The sequence below is a fragment of the Carettochelys insculpta genome, chromosome 9, assembly GCF_033958435.1.
Source record: "Carettochelys insculpta isolate YL-2023 chromosome 9, ASM3395843v1, whole genome shotgun sequence".
Taxonomy (NCBI): domain Eukaryota; kingdom Metazoa; phylum Chordata; order Testudines; family Carettochelyidae; genus Carettochelys; species Carettochelys insculpta.
In genome coordinates, this window is record NC_134145.1 from 858,229 (window position 1) to 877,128 (window position 18,900).

General features: G+C 64.6%; 2 protein-coding genes across 17 annotated transcripts in view; one reads left to right on the forward strand and one right to left on the reverse strand.

The window, feature by feature from the left end:
- Nucleotides 1–12,687, forward strand: part of SZT2 (SZT2 subunit of KICSTOR complex) — a 106,596-nt gene extending 93,909 nt beyond the window's left edge. For 8 of the 14 annotated variants that reach the window (XM_075003441.1, XM_075003446.1, XM_075003445.1 and 5 more), the window contains 10 exons: nt 1,170–1,253; nt 1,686–1,760; nt 2,864–2,929; nt 4,091–4,304; nt 5,518–5,698; nt 5,906–6,028; nt 10,082–10,547; nt 11,343–11,459; nt 11,977–12,045; nt 12,538–12,687. In XM_075003441.1, the coding sequence (XP_074859542.1) occupies nt 1,170–1,253; nt 1,686–1,760; nt 2,864–2,929; nt 4,091–4,304; nt 5,518–5,698; nt 5,906–6,028; nt 10,082–10,547; nt 11,343–11,459; nt 11,977–12,045; nt 12,538–12,681 (1,539 nt within the window). In that variant the 3' untranslated portion in view covers nt 12,682–12,687. The remainder of the gene's footprint in view (nt 1–1,169; nt 1,254–1,685; nt 1,761–2,863; nt 2,930–4,090; nt 4,305–5,517; nt 5,699–5,905; nt 6,029–10,081; nt 10,548–11,342; nt 11,460–11,976; nt 12,046–12,537) is intronic. The other 6 variants (XM_075003449.1, XM_075003455.1, XM_075003454.1 and 3 more) reach the window with 3 other exon arrangements.
- Nucleotides 12,688–13,938: 1,251 nt separating this feature from the next.
- On the reverse strand, nt 13,939–18,691 carry HYI (hydroxypyruvate isomerase (putative)). 3 transcript variants are annotated; one of them, XM_075003457.1, is made up of 8 exons: nt 18,449–18,690; nt 17,894–18,005; nt 15,778–15,892; nt 15,349–15,427; nt 15,202–15,248; nt 14,854–14,923; nt 14,491–14,625; nt 13,939–14,152 (listed from the first exon to the last, which is right to left on the reverse strand). In XM_075003457.1, the coding sequence occupies exons 1-8, from the start codon at nt 18,645–18,647 to the stop codon at nt 14,079–14,081; spliced, it is 831 nt and encodes a 276-aa protein (XP_074859558.1). In that variant the 5' UTR covers nt 18,648–18,690; the 3' UTR covers nt 13,939–14,078. The 3 variants fall into 3 exon arrangements, with proteins under 3 accessions (XP_074859558.1, XP_074859557.1, XP_074859559.1); XM_075003456.1 differs by having other exon boundaries at nt 15,202–15,251; nt 18,449–18,688; XM_075003458.1 differs by lacking the exon at nt 14,491–14,625 and having other exon boundaries at nt 15,202–15,251; nt 18,449–18,691.
- Nucleotides 18,692–18,900: the final 209 nt, after the last annotated feature.

An 18,900-nucleotide genomic window follows, 5' to 3' on the forward strand; every position in this document is an offset into this window, starting at 1 on the left:
AGAGCACAGAATGCAGTTCCGTGCAGGAGAGTCTGGTCTGTGGGGTGAGCAGGGTTGGTTGTGGCTGCAGGCCCTGGAGAGGAGAGCTCTTCGGTCTGTCTGGCAAGGCCCGGCAAGAGCTGAGCTGGTGTCTTAGAGCTGAAGTGAGAGACCGACCCAGGGTCTCCTGTGAGAGACCTGCTCTAGCTCAGGGTAGTGTCTCCCCTTACAGTGCTACAGTGGCGCAGCCAGGTGAGGTGACACTTGCCGGGCCCCTGGACAGGGGCTGTTGGGGTGCAGATCCCTGCTCCTGGAGTGGCCAGGGCTCTGCTGCCTGGGGCTCTGCAGTGTGCTACACAGGGCTGTGATGGGGATGTAAAGGATCCAGGGCTCCAGCTGCTGCCAGTCTACCCTCTCCTGCTGTGCCCTTGTGACGTGTCAAAGGAGGTGCTACCTCTACCAATGGGAGGAAATCTGTCATTTCCTGGAGAGGCAGAGTTCCCTATAAGCCAAGTGTTTGGGTGGCCACCAGCTGATCAGCAGAGCACCCACAGCTGGCAGCGTTTGTGTCTGTTGCCTTCAGGCACATCATAAATGTATTCTGCCCATGGATGGAAAAACCTAGAGGGAGCGCTTCTGGGAGGTGGCAGGGGGTTGAAATAGTTCCTCTGTCAGCCTAGCACTGTGTGGAGGTAGGCCAGCTTAGCTATGCTGTTCAGGGGGTGGGTTTGTCACACGCTGAGTCAATTTTCTAGCATTGCCCAGGCCTCAGCAAGAGGTTCCAGGCAGGAATTGCTGGGGTGGGTTTCTGTCCTGGGCCAGGGTGGGGCCAGAACGTCCCCACTGGTAGCCAGTCAGGCTTCATTTCCAAGTGTCAGCAACTCCACCATGGGCCTAAGTTTCTTGTCATGCAGGTTAATAGACCCACATTAGCACCCTCCTCTACAGGCAGCACCACCAGACAACACACTCTCTCTCACGCACGCACGCGCACACATCGTGGATAAATACCACAGCTGGAGTCATGGAGCCCCTGCCCACTCAACAGGCACAGGGAATATGCTGCTTCCAAAGCAAGGCATGCCCAAGCCAGCCACCATTCCTTGCTGGTACTGCCTGGCTCTGGGCGTGGTTGGTGGCTGTCGTTGGGCGCCAGAGCCCTGTCTGCTCAGCCTGTTTCCTTTTCTCAGCAGAGCACAAGTCCCACAGTCACCACCTACCACCTGCAGAGAGCCCTCCCAGGCGGCATTGTCCTCATGGAGCTGGGCTTCCAGGTGAGCATCCCCAGCCAGGATCTCTGTGCCCAGACAGTCAGTTCCCAGGACTTCCCTGGAGCGCCAGCGTAGTGTCCCTGAGTGAGATGTGGCAGCCTGTGGCACCAGCATAGACAGAGCTGTCCCTCAGCTGACCTGCCCAGTGCACTTGCTCATCCATCAGCCTAGGAAGGACCTTGCATGCCCAAGAGGCAGAAAGGGGGATACTGAGATGGCAGGGAGGGGTGAGTCAGGGCTGGGTCAGGAGGGTGCTCAGCTATGCCCCAGGATGAGGGTCTTCCTGGGTGGTTGGGACAAGAGGGTGAGGCTGAGATGTGCTGCCTGGCACAGCAGAGCTGTGGCTGGAGCAGGGAGTGGGCTGGGTCCGTCTGGCCCTTGAGGAGGCTGTCAGCAGCAGGGTGCTGCCGTGTCCTCAGAGCGCTCTCTCCCCAGGGCTGTTACTTCTGTGTGAAGCAGTATGCACTGGAGTGTTCGCGGATCCCCATGGGCCAGTCCGTCAACTCGCAGGTAACAGCTGGCCTGAAGGTGCTTGCGTGGGTCTGGCTGCTGCAGGCCAGGTGGTCCAGCTTGCTGCCTGCCGGGACAGGAGGGCAGTACCACAAGTGCTCTGGGTGGCACACCCACCTTTCAAGAGGCCCCTACCCTGAGCTGCTGCTTGGGAGCTGGCTTCTTACAGGAAAAGTACCAGATCCTCTGCTCCATGCGAACGAGGGGGAGCAAGGCCAAGGCCAGGGGCTGGGAATATGCACATGGGGACAGACCCCTCCAGCACCAGGCACTGCTGTGCCCCACTCCTCGTGGGGCAGCGATAGGGCCTAGAGTTGGCTGACTTCCCTGGTCTCCTGTGAGGGGTGGGCTGCTGCCTAGCAGTCTGGGCTGGGTGCAGGAGGCTTCTGGGAATGGGACCCGTGCCCTCCTTCCCCAGGGAGCCAGTGTCAAAGACCCCTGAGCTGTGCGAGGGGCAGGAGAGCAGCGTTCCCTGTTAGTTGTGCCTTGGTGCAGCCACTCAGGAGCGATTCCAGTGCTGCCCAGCTGAATAGCAGAGCGCCCACCGCCAGGGTTGTGTTTCTGCGGGGGCGCACATTCACGCATGCCTTGGTGCATATAACAAAATCTAATCCACATGTGGCTGGACAGGATTGGAGGGAACATTGCCGGGATCCAGTCCTCCTGGGAGCTGCTCACCCAGGTGTAGTGTCCAGCCGATTGCTGGGGCTGCTCCCCTGGGCTGGAGTCTGCCAAGTCTTTGGAGCAGTTGCTGAGGGCACACTGAGCCTGCTTTCTGGGGAGCTGTTAGATGAGCTCCTGTCACTGCCCCAGTAGTTCACCAGGAGTCTGCAGCGGGGGCAGGGGGTGCCCACCTCTGCTGGGGCATCTGCGCAGGAGAGCTGGCCTGGCTCACAAGGTTGCTTGGTCTCCCTTGGCCTGGGGCTCATTGCAGGGGCAGGGCCTGCCCTCCCCTGTGCTGGGCCTGCAGGGCAAGCCCCACTTCCACAGAGCTGCAGTGCTGTTTCCTCTGGCTCCTGCCCATCGTGGGCACAGGGGCAGAGCTGGGCAATGCCAGGCAGTGTCCCCTTTCCCACTGGCTGCACCTCTCCTCTCTCCATCAGGGTGCTCTCACGGCCAGAGCTCGTAGCAAGAGCTGCATGGGACCCAGCTCCATCTCTGAGTCCGCGGTACGTCCTCTTCCCATGGCTGCAGTGGTACTGCAGAGTCTCCACGTGCAGGGCTGGGGCTGCCCCAGCCAGGCATGCTGGGTGCTCTGGACCACAGCCCCTTCCTGCCCTGGGCACTGGCTAGGTGGTTCTCACTGGGGAGACCTCCCGGAAGGTCAGCTGTGCCCTCAGGAGTGGGCTTGGGAACTGCCTCACTCACCTTGCTCCCCTCACCAGGCCTGGGGCAAGGGTACCTCTTGCTGGGCTCACTGTCTATATCTGCTTGGTGTCCTCTCTGCTCCTGGCATGGGGCCAGGGGGCTGCCCCCCCACCCCCATTTCTTTGGTTCCTTGTTCACCCCCATTTCTCAACCACATGGGCCTGCGCTGTCCCCCTGAACCTCACGGAGGGCATCCCTGTGTAGAACAAGTCACTGGCGCCAGCTCAGTGCGCTCAGTACTTGGTGGGGTGTGACTGAAGCACCCTGCTCTGGTGGTCCTGGACCAGGGCAGGCATTCAACACACACCAGAGTGCCCCTCAGGCTGCTCTAGCTTGTGCTCCAGCCTACTCAGCCTCTGGCTACCCCAAGAGCTGAGAGGAGAAATCTGCCTCTGCTTCCTGTCCACAGGCCTGCTGGGAGCAGTGCTGTTCCAATGGGGTGTCACTAGTGCGTGTGGTCAGGCTGGCCCAGGCAGGCCATCTGCCGAGGGTTTCCAGCTCTGCTGCACGAGTGTGGGAAAGGACAGACAGGAAGTGCAGAGACAAGCAGGCCTTGACTCCCTGCTTGGTCAGCCTGGGTCGCTGGGCTCCTCCTCCCAGAGCCCACGGCCAGACTCTGCTGGCGGCGGGGTTCTGGCTGTCTGGGAGGCTGAGATGTGTGGCACGGAGCTAGCCAAGCTGTGGGTGAGTTCGCCGCTGAGCTGCCTCAGGCTGCCAGGATGGGGTCCTGCTTCATGGAGCCAGCTGGGGTCTGGCTGGCTCTTAGCAGAACCTGTGCACCAGAGCCTGGAATTGGAGGGCATTGGACCTGCTGCTGTGCTGTGCTGCTCTGAGCTTCTCTGGCACATCCTGGGCACAGCTGGGGAGTGGGCAGCACCCCGCACTGCCAGGCCCTGCGCCTTGGCCAGGATGCTGCTGGGCTCTTGCACTACTCGCTCCCCTGACCCTGTGCCCCTCCCCAGCTCTCCATGCTCTTCACGGAGGAGTGCGACAAGGTGCGGGACCTCATGCATGTGCACTCATTCAGCTATGACTTCCACCTGCGCATTGTGCACCAGTACCTGCTGGGCTCCCACATGGCCCTGCGCCAGGGCTACCACCTCACCAGCTTCCTGGAGGACTTCATCACCCACCATCCCGATATCCCCAAATTTGGCCGCAATCATCTCTTCCAAGGTGAGCTGCGGTTGGAGTGGGGGTGGCTGGCTTCCTGGGGCCCAGCCAGGGCTTGGGCTCCCAGATACCTGGGCCCAGGGCTCCACGACAAGGCACCTTTCTTGAATTCTGAGGATCCTCTGGCCCCTGACTTCCTTGGCTGAGCCAGATGGATCCAGCTCCATTGCACCCCTCCTAGCACCTCCAAGAGCATGCTGTGCTCCGGTCCCTCTGAGCTCCTTCACCCCATCTCCCATACCTCTTCCCAGAGCATGCTGTGCCCCGGTCCCTCTGAGCTCCTTCGCCCCATCTCCCGTACCTCTTCCCAGAGCATGCTGTGCTCCGGTCCCTCTGAGCTCCTTCACCCCATCTCCCGTACCTCTTCCCAGAGCATGCTGTGCCCCCGGTCCCTCTGAGCTCCTTCACCCCTTCTCCGGGCCCCACCCCGATAGCTCTTCCCAGAGCATGCTGTGCCCCCGGTCCCTCTGAGCTCCTTCACCCCTTCTCCGGGCCCCACCCCGATAGCTCTTCCCAGAGCATGCTGTACCATCAGACTCCTAGGGCTGGAAGGGACCTCAGGAGGTCATCTAGTCCAGCCCCCTGCTTCAAGCAGGATCAACCCCCACGAAGTCATCCCAGCCAGGACCTTGTCAAGCCATCACATGGGCCCAGCTCCCATGGTGCTGCCGCCCGCCTCCCTGTAGCTCCTGGGACGTGCCATCCCACTGCCTCAGCCCAGCTGTCGCCCACATCCTAGCTCCTCCTGGGATATGCTGTGCCACTGACCCTGCCGACCACACACACACACACACACACACACACACACACACACACACACACACACACACACACACACACACACACACACACACACACACACACACACACACACACACACACACACACACACACACACACACACACATATATTCGCCCCTTCTCCACCCCACACTGGTAGTTCCTCACTGGGTCATGCCATGCCACTGCTCCAGCCCAGCTCCCTCAACCCCCTTCCCAGCTCCTCCAGGGATGTGCTGTCCCACCACCCGAGCCCACAGGTTCTGCTCTGAGCGACCTGAGCAAGGCTGTGCGGTGGGCCCTGGCCGGCGGATGTCAGGGCAGGCAGCGCTGCGGGAGCTTTTAAGCAGGTACCTGCTGCCCTGGAGTCCAGCACTAGGGCCTGACCTGCCCCTGGAGACATGGAGACACTCTGTGTGCTCAACTCCTCTGCTAGGCGCTCTGGCCATGCCCACCAACACCATAACAGCCCACCAGCTCTACAACTACATCGCTGACCATGCCAACACCTACCACATGAAGCCCCTGCGCATGGTCCGGCCAGCTGGCAGCGATGGGAGGAAGGGGACCCCGGGCACAGAGCAGAATGAATATGCGCTGGTCTCCATCTGGAACAGGTGAGTGGCTGGCACTGCCCCGGTGCCTTGGGGCCAAGCAGGACTGCCAGTCACCTGCTGCTGGGCTTGGGCTCTGGAAGGTATGGGGTGGGGAGCTGTAGCTGGTTCTCCTCACCCCTGCCTGGGCCCCTGCGGTGAGCTCCTGCTGCGTCCAGCTGGAGGTCTCTCTAACCGCTGTGGCCCCCAATGCGCTGCTTGTGCTTGTAGCTCTGGCTCCTACAAGGACTCGGAGGGGCTGCGGCACCACGATGACTTCGACGTGTCCCTGCTGGTGTGTCACAGTGCAGCACCGTTTGAGGAGCAGAGCGAAGCGGAGAGGCACATGCTCCGGTGAGAACCAGGACCCCAGTCTTGGCTGGGCAGGGTCTAGGCCTGGGGCAGGGACGTGGCTGACTGCTGAGAGGCACCTGGGGGTGGTGTCCAGTCCAGGCAGTTGTAGGGCGAGGTTCCTGGTGTTGTGAATGAGCAGGGTGGTGAGCCAGGTCCCTGGTGTTGGCTGGGGTGTGTGGGCATTGCTTGGCATGCCCCTGTGGGGAGGGCTAGGAGCATGGAGCCTGGCTGGCGGGGTGCTTTCTTACTGGTACCTAGGGCTGGCTGGTGGGGCGGGCACTGGTGGGGGGCACGGAGCCTGGCTGGTGGGGTGTGCTCTCACCAGTACCTAGGGCTGGCTGGCGGGGGGCATGGAGCCTGGCTGGTGGGGCGGGCACTGGCAGGGGGCACGGAGGCTGGCTGGTGGGGTGCGCTCTCACCGGTACCTAGGGTTGGCTGGCGGGGCAGGCACTGGCGGGGGGCATGGAGGCTGGCTGGCAGGGTGCTGTCTCACCAGTACCTAGGGCTGGCTGGCGGGGAAGGGTCGGGGGCACGGAGGCTGGCTGGTGGGGTGCACTCTCACCGGTACCTAGGGCTGGCTGGCGGGGTGGGCACTGGCAGGGGGCACGGAGGCTGGCTGGCGGGGTGCACTCTCACGGTACCTAGGGCTGGCTGGCGGGGCGGGCACTGGCGGGGGGCATGGAGGCTGGCTGGCGGGGTGCTGTCTCACCGGTACCTAGGGCTGGCTGGCGGGGAAGGGTCGGGGGCACGGAGGCTGGCTGGCGGGGTGCTGTGTCACCGGTACCTAGGGCTGGCTGGCGGGGTGGGCACTGGCAGGGGGCACGGAGGCTGGCTGGCGGGGTGCACTCTCACCGGTACCTAGGGCTGGCTGGCGGGGTGGGCACTGGCGGGGGGCACAGAGGCTGGCTGGCGGGGTGCACTCTCACCGGTACCTAGGGCTGGCTGGCGGGGTGGGCACTGGCGGGGGGCATGGAGGCTGGCTGGCGGGGTGCTGTCTCACCAGTACCTAGGGCTGGCTGGCGGGGCGGGCACTGGCGGGGGGCACGGAGGCTGGCTGGCGGGGTGCTGTCTCACCGGTACCTAGGGCTGGCTGGCGGGGCGGGCACTGGCAGGGGGCATGGAGGCTGGCTGGCGGGGTGCACTCACCGGTACCTAGGGCTGGCTGGCGGGGAAGGGTCGGGGGCACGGAGGCTGGCTGGTGGGGTGCACTCTCACCGGTACCTAGGGCTGGCTGGCGGGGCGGGCACTGGCGGGGGGCATGGAGGCTGGCTGGCAGGGTGCTGTCTCACCAGTACCTAGGGCTGGCTGGCGGGGAAGGGTCGGGGGCACGGAGGCTGGCTGGTGGGGTGCACTCTCACCGGTACCTAGGGCTGGCTGGCGGGGCGGGCACTGGCGGGGGGCATGGAGGCTGGCTGGCGGGGTGCTGTCTCACCGGTACCTAGGGCTGGCTGGCGGGGTGGGCACTGGCAGGGGGCACGGAGGCTGGCTGGCGGGGTGCACTCTCACCGGTACCTAGGGCTGGCTGGCGGGGTGGGCACTGGCAGGAGGCACAGAGGCTGGCTGGCGGGGTGCACTCTCACTGGTACCTAGGGCTGGCTGGCGGGGCGGGCACTGGCGGGGGGCATGGAGGCTGGCTGGCGGGGTGCTGTCTCACCAGTACCTAGGGCTGGCTGGCTGGCGGGGAAGGGTCGGGGGTATGGAGGCTGGCTGGCGGGGTGCACTCTCACCGGTACCTAGGGCTGGCTGGTGGGGCGGGCACTGGCGGGGGGCATGGAGGCTGGCTGGCGGGGTGCTGTCTCACCAGTACCTAGGGCTGGCTGGTGGGGCGTGCACTGGCGGGGGGCACGGAGGCTGGCTGGCGGGGTGCTGTCTCACCGGTACCTAGGGCTGGCTGGCGGGGAAGGGTCGGGGGCACGGAGGCTGGCTGGTGGGGTGCTGTCTCACCGGTACCTAGGGCTGGCTGGCGGGGTGCACTCTCACCGGTACCTAGGGCTGGCTGGTGGGGTGGGCACTGGCAGGGGGCACGGAGGCTGGCTGGCGGGGTGCACTCTCACCGGTACCTAGGGCTGGCTGGCGGGGTGGGCACTGGCAGGAGGCATGGAGGCTGGCTGGCGGGGTGCTGTCTCACCGGTACCTAGGGCTGGCTGGCGGGGCGGGCACTGGCGGGGGGCACGGAGGCTGGCTGGCAGGGTGCTGTCTCACCGGTACCTAGGGCTGGCTGGCGGGGCGGGCACTGGCGGGGGGCACGGAGGCTGGCTGGCGGGGTGCTGTCTCACCGGTACCTAGGGCTGGCTGGCGGGGAAGGGTCGGGAGCACGGAGGCTGGCTGGTGGGGTGCACTCTCACCGGTACCTAGGGCTGGCTGGCGGGGCGGGCACTGGCGGGGGGCATGGAGGCTGGCTGGCAGGGTGCTGTCTCACCGGTACCTAGGGCTGGCTGGCGGGGAAGGGTCGGGGGCACGGAGGCTGGCTGGTGGGGTGCACTCTCACCGGTACCTAGGGCTGGCTGGTGGGGTGGGCACTGGCAGGAGGCATGGAGGCTGGCTGGCGGGGTGCTGTCTCACCGGTACCTAGGGCTGGCTGGCGGGGCGAGCACTGGCGGGGGGCACGGAGGCTGGCTGGCGGGGTGCTGTCTCACCGGTACCTAGGGCTGGCTGGCGGGGCGGGCACTGGCGGGGGGCACGGAGGCTGGCTGGCAGGGTGGTGTCTCACCGGTACCTAGGGCTGGCTGGCGGGGCGGGCACTGGCGGGGGGCATGGAGGCTGGCTGGCGGGGTGCACTCACCGGTACCTAGGGCTGGCTGGCGGGGAAGGGTCGGGGGCACGGAGGCTGGCTGGTGGGGTGCACTCTCACCGGTACCTAGGGCTGGCTGGCGGGGCGGGCACTGGCGGGGGGCATGGAGGCTGGCAGGGTGCTGTCTCACCAGTACCTAGGGCTGGCTGGCGGGGAAGGGTCGGGGGCACGGAGGCTGGCTGGTGGGGTGCACTCTCACCGGTACCTAGGGCTGGCTGGTGGGGTGGGCACTGGCAGGGGGCACGGAGGCTGGCTGGCGGGGTGCACTCTCACGGTACCTAGGGCTGGCTGGCGGGGCGGGCACTGGCGGGGGGCATGGAGGCTGGCTGGCGGGGTGCTGTCTCACCAGTACCTAGGGCTGGCTGGCGGGGCGGGCACTGGCGGGGGGCATGGAGGCTGGCTGGTGGGGTGCTGTCTCACCAGTACCTAGGGCTGGCTGGCGGGGAAGGGTCGGGGGCACGGAGGCTGGCTGGCGGGGCGGGCACTGGCGGGGGGCATGGAGGCTGGCAGGGTGCTGTCTCACCAGTACCTAGGGCTGGCTGGCGGGGAAGGGTCGGGGGCACGGAGGCTGGCTGGTGGGGTGCACTCTCACCGGTACCTAGGGCTGGCTGGTGGGGTGGGCACTGGCAGGGGGCACGGAGGCTGGCTGGCGGGGTGCACTCTCACGGTACCTAGGGCTGGCTGGCGGGGCGGGCACTGGCGGGGGGCATGGAGGCTGGCTGGCGGGGTGCTGTCTCACCAGTACCTAGGGCTGGCTGGCGGGGCGGGCACTGGCGGGGGGCATGGAGGCTGGCTGGCGGGGTGCTGTCTCACCAGTACCTAGGGCTGGCTGGCGGGGCGGGCACTGGCGGGGGGCATGGAGGCTGGCTGGCGGGGTGCTGTCTCACCAGTACCTAGGGCTGGCTGGCGGGGCGGGCACTGGCGGGGGGCATGGAGGCTGGCTGGTGGGGTGCTGTCTCACCAGTACCTAGGGCTGGCTGGCGGGGAAGGGTCGGGGGCACGGAGGTTGGCTGGCGGGGTGCTGTCTCAACGGTACCTAGGGCTGGCTGGCGGGGCGGGCACTGGCAGGGGGCATGGAGGCTGGCTGGCGGGGTGCACTCTCACCGGTACCTAGGGCTGGCTGGCGGGGAAGGGTCGGAGGCACGGAGGCTGGCTGGTGGGGTGCAGTCTCACCGGTACCTAGGGCTGGCTGGCGGGGTGTGCACTCTCCGGTACCTAGGGCTGGCTGGTGGGGTGCTCTCTCACTGGTGTCACCTCCACAGGCTGCATTTCTATGTCGTCATGACAAGCCAACGGGAGCTGTTCCCCCGGCTGACAGCCGACATGCGGCGCTTCAAGAAGCAGCCGCGCCTGCAGCGGGAGAGTGTGCTGGAGCCGGCGGGGGGCCGGGTGCCGGGGCAGGGCTGGCAGCAGCAGGCAGTGGAGCGGGAGGATGGCAGTGAATTCTACACAGGCAGTGACCAGATCCAGCTGGGCCCTGGGCTGTTCTACACCTCACCACTCTTCCCCCTGCTGGCTGCCGAGGCTGCTGCCGCCCAGCAGCAGCTGAGCAGCACTGTGCAGCTGGCCACCTGCCACTGCCGGCGGGACACCCTCTGGAAGCGCCTCTTCCTGCTGGAGCCACTGGCCGCTGACAAGCTCAAGCTGGGCAAGCTGTCGCTGGGGGAGCTGGAGGAGCTGCTGCATGCCGTGCACGGGAAGTCCATCGCCGACATCGACCCCCAGCTGGTGAGTGACAGTGGGGCAGGTGTGAGTGTGCACATGCATCTGTCAGCCGCAACGGTGTGCATGAGCACATCCGGGGGACCATTGGCCCCAGTGTGTGTGCGCCGGCGCACGCGCGCAGCCCGGGGACCATTGGCCCCAGTGTGTGCGCGCAGCCCAGGGACCATGGGTGTGCATGTGCACATGTGCAAGGGACCACTGGTGTGTGTGCACACACTCACACGCATGCATATCCCAGGGCCCATCAGCCCCAGTGTCATGGGGTGGGGAGGGACAGCCCAGGGCAGCACGCATGTGTACGCATCCCCAGGGGCCATCAGCCTTGGGCTTGGGGAAGGGAGGTGCACACCTCTCCAGGAACCAATCCTGCCAGGCTGAAGGGAGTTGGGGAGTGTGTGTGTAGACATGTGCCGGGGCCCTGTCATTCCCAGCTGGTGGGCCTGACGTATCTGTACACAGTCCCCTCAGGGACCCTTCGGCCTCAGCTGGGGCAGAGTGGGCCACGTGCACCCACTGGGGACAGGCAGAGCCCCAGCTGTGGGTGCCGAAAGTGGAGACATGGATGGAGTGTGGGAACATTACTCCCTCCGCCCCCCACACAGCTGGAGGGAGGCAGGGTGAGCCCTGGCCTGTGGGAAGTCTGTCCGAGTTCCCCTCCCGCTAGCTGTGGGGCATGTTCCAGTGGCTGGGAGGGACCTGGGGGTGTGAGCACCCCACTCATGAGTTTCAGGGTTCCTGGCAATGTGGCCCCTTGCTGCTATTGCAGGGGACCTGGCAACAGCCTCTCCATCCCTGCAGGGCTGCTTCCTCACCATGACCGTGCCCTGGTACCAGAGCCTCATCAAAGTGCTCCTAAGCCGCTTCCCACAGAGCTGCCGTCACTTCCACAATGTCGAAACTGGCACCCAGTATCTGGTAAGGGCCGAGACCCCGGCAGCTGGTCCAACCCATGCCCTGCGCATGGCCCAGGCCTGCAGCCAGATCCCTACCCATGTGTCAGACGCTGCCCAGCCCCCACCAGCAAGTCACCTTGCCCATGCCCCAGCTGCCACCCAAGCCCTGCAGCCAGTCCCCTGTTCCTCCCATCAGCCCCTGCCACTGCCTGTGCCCCTGGACATGTCTCCCCCATTCCTGTGAACAGACTCACCTACATACCGTGGACCTTTTTCTGCCTCCTCCCCTGCTTGTCTCTGCCACCACTGATGAGTCCCCTGCCCCAGGCTCCTGCTTGCCTTGCTGTGCCCCGAGGGGCGTTATCAATGGCACCAGTGGCACTGCCCCAGCAGCACCTGCCCAGGCACTGTCACGCCCTCATCCCCTCTCCAGCCTGGCGTGAACCCTGCCCCAGGCACCATCCTGGCACCGGGGGGAAGAGCAGGATCCCCACTCCCCAGTGCTGGCCCTGACGGATGGTCTCTCGTGCGCTCGGCAGGTCGTTCTCAATCAGAAGTTCACAGACTGTTTTGTTCTTGTGTTTCTGGATTCTCACACGGGGAAGACGGTAAGAGCTGCTCCCTGCTTGGGCAGTGGGCGTGCTGGGTAGGGGGCCCTATCTGGTGCCCAGAGGGAATTTCCCATTCACTGGCTGCTGAGCCATCAGGGCTCGCACTCCCCTGCCCCTTTCCTGCTGTGCCTTTCCTGGAGACCAGGGATTGGCCCTGGGGAGGGGGCAGCCAGGGGACCTCAAGTGCACAGTCCATGCTATGGAAAGTCAGAGCCCTGACGTGCTGCATTTCAATAGGCAGCAGCCTGTTGGTGCCCTGCCCCTCACCAGGATGCATCTGCCCATCCAGCAGCCTGTGCCAGCCAGTACCCTTCTCCCCACCCAGCAGGGTCTGTCCCTCTGCTAGCTCTCCTCTCTGCCCAGCTGGCAGTCCTGCTGGAGTGTGTGCTGGTGGGGTCAGCATCCCGCGCTGGGCAGTGGTCCCCAGGCCAGCTAGACGGGCTGCAGGCACCAGAGGCAGCTCTGGCAGTAGCTCGTTCCTCCCTGCAGAGCCTGACAGTGGTTTTCCGGGAGCCCTTCCCTGTGCAGCCTCAGAACAGCGAGAGCCCCCTGCCTCAGCTGGTGTCCACCTACCATCACCTGGAATCCGTCATCAACACGGCCTGCTTCAACCTCTGGACAGGGCTGCTCTAGCCTGACCCTGCCCTCTCCTGCTGGACACCCCACACTGCTCCGGCAAGATCTCCACAGCTGCTGGCAGCCAGGAGTCAGGAGGAATGGACTGTGTGTAGGTGGTGGCTCCCCCACCTCCAGCTAGCCAGGACTCCCCTGAAAGGCCTAGCATGGGTGCCCTGCCCCTTATGGACACTGGATGGATTTGGCATGGAGACCCAGGTGGCCCTGGCAGTAGGAACTCAACACCCATGTCACAGCTGTGTTCTCTGGGCCTGGAACCTCGCATTGGTGTAGGCACAGCCCTATGGGTCTGGCACCAGAGCTGCCTGAGGCTGGCAACCCAGAGTGCCCTGGGACACCTGGCCCATCCTGAGGGCACTGCGTGCCTCTCCCTGTGATGGGATGGAGCAGGTTGGCATGCCCTTAGGGAGCAAGCCCTGGGCAAAGCAGGGTTATGAGGCTGTACTGGCTGGCATCACTGCCAAATAAAGCTGCCTTGCTCTCAGCCTGGCACCACCCGGGGCCTTCCCAAGGATCTGGCCTAGAGCCTGTCCCTTAACTCCCTCCTATGCATGGGGGGAGGTAGAACTGAGCCCCCAGGCCTGCTCCAGCCCCTGCCTCGTTAAGGAGAGCAGGGCAGGAGGAGGAAGGGTAAGATGGTGTGTAGAGACCCCCATGCCAGTGGAGCTGGGCAGGGCACAGGAGCGGGGAGAGCATAGTGTGAAGGACATAGGGGCAGAGTCATGACCTTGGGGTTGGCTTCTCTTTTTGCCCTTCCAGGGTTGGGCCCCTGGGTGTCAGCCAGGGAGCACCCAGTGAAAGTTACCAGGGCTGACTGTACTGCTCCTGGCATCACAGGCCTGCTGTTCCTGAAGCCTTGTCCAGGCCTGGGGCTGCTGGCTTGTCTCAGCTCATAGCTCAGGGTGGGGACAGGCCCATAGCCTGCACCAGGTGCATGCTGCATTGAGAAGGCCCTTACCCTCCCCTCCATGGCCTGCTCCTTGCCAGCATATGCAGCCCCTGCATGGACCAGGGATGAGATGCTCCCAGCCTGGCCCAGGCAAGCTCTGCCAACTATCTGCCCTTGCCCAGAGCCACCAGGAGCCTGTGAAGAGCAGTGCCCTGGAACCAGACCAGCCTTGCATCTGCCCCCCTTGTGTGGGGCATGGCCCTCCTCTCCTCATCCCAGCAGGCCTGGCGCACCTGTGTAAATGGGCAGAGCGTCAAGGGGTGACTCTCACACACAGGGGTAGGGGAGCCAGTGCTTGTGACAGCCACTCCCACCATCTCCCTGGGAACAGCCAGTAGTGGGCAGCAGCAGACAAAGCAGGTGCTTAGGGCCCTCCTGGCTTTTTATTAAACAGCTTTTTTTGGGGGGCAGGGGAAGGAATCTTCCTGCAAGAGGCCCAGCTCGCCTAGTCCTGATGCTGCTGCAGGCCCTGGCTTGCCCAGTAGGCTCGCAGCCAGCCCAGTCCTTCCAGCGTGTCTCCTGCAATGAGAGCAAGAGGGGGGCTTTGGGAGCCACTTCCCTGCCCTAGAAGATCCCCCCCCCAGCCAGGCAGCCCCTGCCCTGTAGGAGGGAGCAGCAGCTTCACACCACCTCCCACCAGCCCTACTTCAGAGCCCCAGCCTGTCCCCCTTTCCAACATGCCTGGCTGGGCAGTGAGGATGGCCCTGGCAGGGCTCAGCTCTAACAGAGGCTCTACCTGCCACCTCCATCCCTGCAGTCTGAGGGGGAAGGGGTAGAGCCCCCTGTGGTGTGAGCTCTGGGTGGGATATGCCTCCACCCCCGAGGTCCCCCTGCAGGCCTGGCCCTACCCCCCTCACCTTGTGGGGCATACTCGCAGCCCACATAGCCCTTGTAGCCAAGCGACTCCAGCAGCTGGAAGAGGTAGGGGAAATTCACCTCCCCAGGGCTGTCAGGCTCATGCCGCCCTGGTACCTGCCCGATCTGGATGTGACCTGGGGGTAGAACCAGAATCTCGGCAGGGTGCCTGACAGCTGTCAGGAGCACTGCCCTGAGCTCCTAGCTGCAAGGCGGTGACAGGGCCCTTAACCTGGGAGCCCAGCCCTGACCCGACCCGACCCCAGGGCTAAGCAGCCCCTTCCTCCCAGCCTCTTGGGCTTTGCCTTGACTCCACCCTCCCCTCATAGCCCAGGCCCTGCACCCTCCACCCCCCTCACTCTTACCAGTGATGGGGAAGTACATCTCCAGGTTCTGCGTCAGGTTCCCATCCATGATCTGGCAGTGGAAGATGTCCTGCAGGTACCAGTCAGGGCCTGAGGCCAGGGCCAAGGCTCCAGAGGCAGGATGGCTGCATCTCCCTGGCAGGCAGCAACTGTGGGACCCTCTCCCCACACCCACAGCAGAACCCCCTGCCCCATGGTTCCATGAGCCCCTGCTACAGGGGCAGGTCCATCAGGGACTGAGTGCTGCCTGCCCTCCCCCCCGGCACAGGGGGCTGGGATCCTGCTGTGCTGTAAAGGGGTGCAGCCATGGCTGGGCACTGCAGCAGGGGCCAAGCTGCAGCTACTCACCAGCTGCAGCTGGAGGTTAGGCCGCCCCACCTTCTCCAGAATGCCTGCTGCTGTGGGGAGAGCAGAGGTGAGTCAGACAGTGGGTGGAGCTAGCAAGGCCCTGCCAGGCAAGTGCCCAGGTCCCTCAGCTTGGGCAGGGGCCCTTACCTTGGTGAGGGGTGGTCAGGAAGTAGTGGGGATCAGTAACGCGGCTGTTCATAGGCTCCAGTAGTCCCACCATGTCCTCCTGCAGAGCCACACACGAGCCCTTGTCCCTCAATGCTTCCATCCCATCACTGGGAGGGCAGGCATGGCTCCCTGCACACACCCACTGCCAAAAGAGCCTCTGGCCAGGCAGCAGCTGGGGTCAGTGTTCCCTCATTTTTCCATCCATGTGCAGAATAAATTTGGTCAAGTGCAAACATTCTGCTCATCAGCAAGGGGGTAACAGTCTCCTGCATGGCCATACAGGTAACAGCTGCTGTTTCTGCTCAGGGGCTGCTGCTCAGAACAGAGTGCTAATCAGCTTAGGCCTGCGGCCCCTGCCCCCAGCTGTGCTGTCACACAGGTGGCCCAGCTAGCCTACCTCCTGCCTACCTGAACCAGGATGTCAGCAGCATGCCTGAGGTTCTCAATAAAGGTGGCTTCCATTTCCACAGCCACTGCTGCCCGCTCAGCACCTGCAGGGACCCGTCCAGCCATGATATGGATCCTGCAGACAGAGCAGGTTAAGAGCCTGGAGGCAGCAGCTCAGCTGCAGGGCAGGAGATGATGCACCTTAGGGCACAGCACCAGCCTGACCGCTCACAGATCATGCAGCCACCCAGGAGCAGAGCCTGAGAGAAAGAGCTCCAGATGCTTCCAGCACAGGAGGCATGAAGGGAACAGCAGCTGCAGCACCAGCCAGGGCACAGTTACCTACTCCACTTCTATGCTGCACCAATGCACATGTGTGGGCCTCTGTTCAGCTGAGTGCCTCTCCCTCTGCTCTGAGGTTGTCAGAGCCAGACGTCACCTCCCATTTTAATGCTGGTGTGCAGCCAAGGGTGCCCCTCAGCAATTCGTGCACATGGAACCAGGGGTGCCTCTCAGCAGTGTGAACGTGTGCAGCTGGGGGTGAGTTGCTGGCCCTCATGGGAGAGATGCACAATTACATCCACGTGAGCGAGCATCACTAGAATGCCAGGCCAAGTGGGGGCAACAGAGCAAATGCTGAGGAAGGGCATGGCACAGCACAGCACTGCCACACCCGCGGAGGAGCTACAGTCATGCAAGGGCCAGAACCAGGGCTCTGAAGCGCTCCTAGAATCTGCCCTTCTTCCAAGTGGACAGAACAGCCTTTTGCAGTGGAGGCAGCCAGGGTTCTGGGGCATGGAGCAGCCATGCCCCAACCCAGAGATGGTTCCTAGTGCAGTGCCAGGCCCAGCCCAGAGACCAGGAGCCAGCGATGTCAGCCAAACCCAGGAGCGCTGTGCTGTAATACAGCCAGAACGGGGCACTGAACTACTGCCATGTAGGCCTGGCCCTGCCCCCTCTCCCAGCTCTCACTGCGGGGCCAGTGCAGGGGCAGCTGATGGGCACAGACAGGACAAGAGGAGCACGGCTGGTCCTAGCACTACTGTAAGAGAACCCACAAATGCCCATTGTGTTATACCCTGGTCCGAGAGCTCTAAGAAACCAGCCAGCCTTGGGGGGGGGGGCATACACCTTCATAGCTTGGTCCGGTGGATCAGCACCTTGCTATTCACACCTGGCCTTACTTCTGGGCACGTGTGTCTCACTTCAGCTCCCATCTCTCTGATAAAGTCTCAACAACTGCCTGCTGTAGGTTCTCTCGCCTGTAACCAAGTTACCCCCTAGCCCTCACCTGGGGAACCAGTCTGAAAAGCCAGACCTGCTCCCTCAGGGCCTAGGTTCTCATCCAGGAATCAGGCTCTTCTCTCACCCTCTACAACTTGTCAGCACAGGCCCCAGAACCAGACACAGGAGTCCTGCAGCACATGCCAGTTCAGAGGTAAAATAACTCTTCTACCTCTTGGCAAAGCTCCCATTTACCCACCGGGGACCCCACTAGCTCTGCTGGTCCCAGCATCACAGGGGGAGCTCCGGTTCAGCTGATTAGCCTCCCCAGCCCCTAACTCTGTCTCACTCTCTACTTCCCAGGACTTGCCCCTCCCTGCCCTGTGCAGGTCAGGTCAACATTCTGGGCTGTTAACTCTGCACCATTACCCTGAGCCACGTTAAAAGCCACGCAGATGCTTATGACCAGCACACCTCGCAATCCAGGATGTATCCAGGTGTAACTGCTGCCAAAGGCAGTAGGGGATAAGAGCTGCCTGCCCCGGCCTAGACCTTGGCTGTAACTGGCTGTGCCCTTCCAACTCCTCCAGCCCCGCTGCCCAAGGCAGCTAGCAGCCCTTCCCTTCTGCTCAGCAGCCAGGTGGGGAACCTTGTTTTGTCACTGCCCACAGGGGTGGGAGGAGTTAGTAGAGCTCAGTGGAACTGTGGGTGTGGGATGTACAGAGGTTGGCCTACCAGGGGGTGTTGGGTGGGGACTGAGGCAGAGGTCCAGAGGTGAGGGGGGCCCAGTACACCCAGCCCGCTGTCTACCTGCCTCTGTCAGCAGGCCCACTGTGCCCCTTGCTGGAGAATGCCAGCTCCCATCACGAGTAGACGACAGCCCAGATCCCACTTTCCCTGGCTGGTTCCCTACCTGGGGCATCCAAGAGCCTTTGCGTACTTCACAGCCAGGGCCAGGTCCTCCCTGAACTTGGCCTGGCAGCCAGGCACAGCACCAAAGCCTTTTTCACCTTTATCCTGGTCCCCTGCAGGACAGCAGCCAAGACAGCCCCAGGTTAGAGGCGGGAGAGACTCAAACCCCTGCCCAGCTAACCTGCTGGCACTGGGGGAAGCCCGGTACAGGACCTGGCGGGGGCCCGGTTTGGGGCTGGGGACCTGGTGGGGGCCTGGGGGGGGGAGGGGAGGGGAGGGGACGGGGGATCGAGCCCGGTACAGGACCTGGCGGGGGCCCGGTTTGGGGCAGGGGACCGGGTGGGAGCCGGGGGGGGGGGGGGGGGGCGGGGGGGGGGGTCCAGCCCGGTACAGGACCTGGTGGGGACCCGGTTTGGGGCTGGGGACCAGGCGGGAGCCTGGGGTGGGGCTGGGGCGGGGGGGGTCCAGCCCGGTACAGGACCTGGCGGGGGCCCGGTTTGGGGCGGGGGACCGGGCGGGAGCCCGGGGGAGGGGGGGGGGCAGCCCGGATCGGTACCTGGCGGGGTGTTGATCAGCACCAGGCCCACCCCGGCCCGGTCCGCAGCCCCGCGCAGCAGCGCCGGGTCCCAGGCGAAGGGCCCGGGCACCTCTGCCGCGCGGAACCCCGCCCGGCCCGCCGCCTCCAGCCGCTCGGGCAGCGCCGGCAGCTCCAGGAAGAGCCAGTCCAAGTTCGCGGCGAAGCGCAGCGGGGCCATGGCGACCTTGGGGCCCGCGCAGGGTTGGGGGCGTGGCCGATGCAAGGGGTGTGGCTGCACGGGGGGCGGGCCCAGGGGCGGGGGCCACACACGGGTGGGGCCGAGGCAAGGGGCGTGGCCACACCGGGGTGGGTCCGGGTCCGGGGGGGGCCCGCACATGGGGTGGGTTTCGGGGCCATGGCGAGCTTGGGGCCCGGGCTGGAGGGGTGGGGCCCGCACAGGGGCGGGGGCGGAGCCAAGGCAAGGGGCGGGT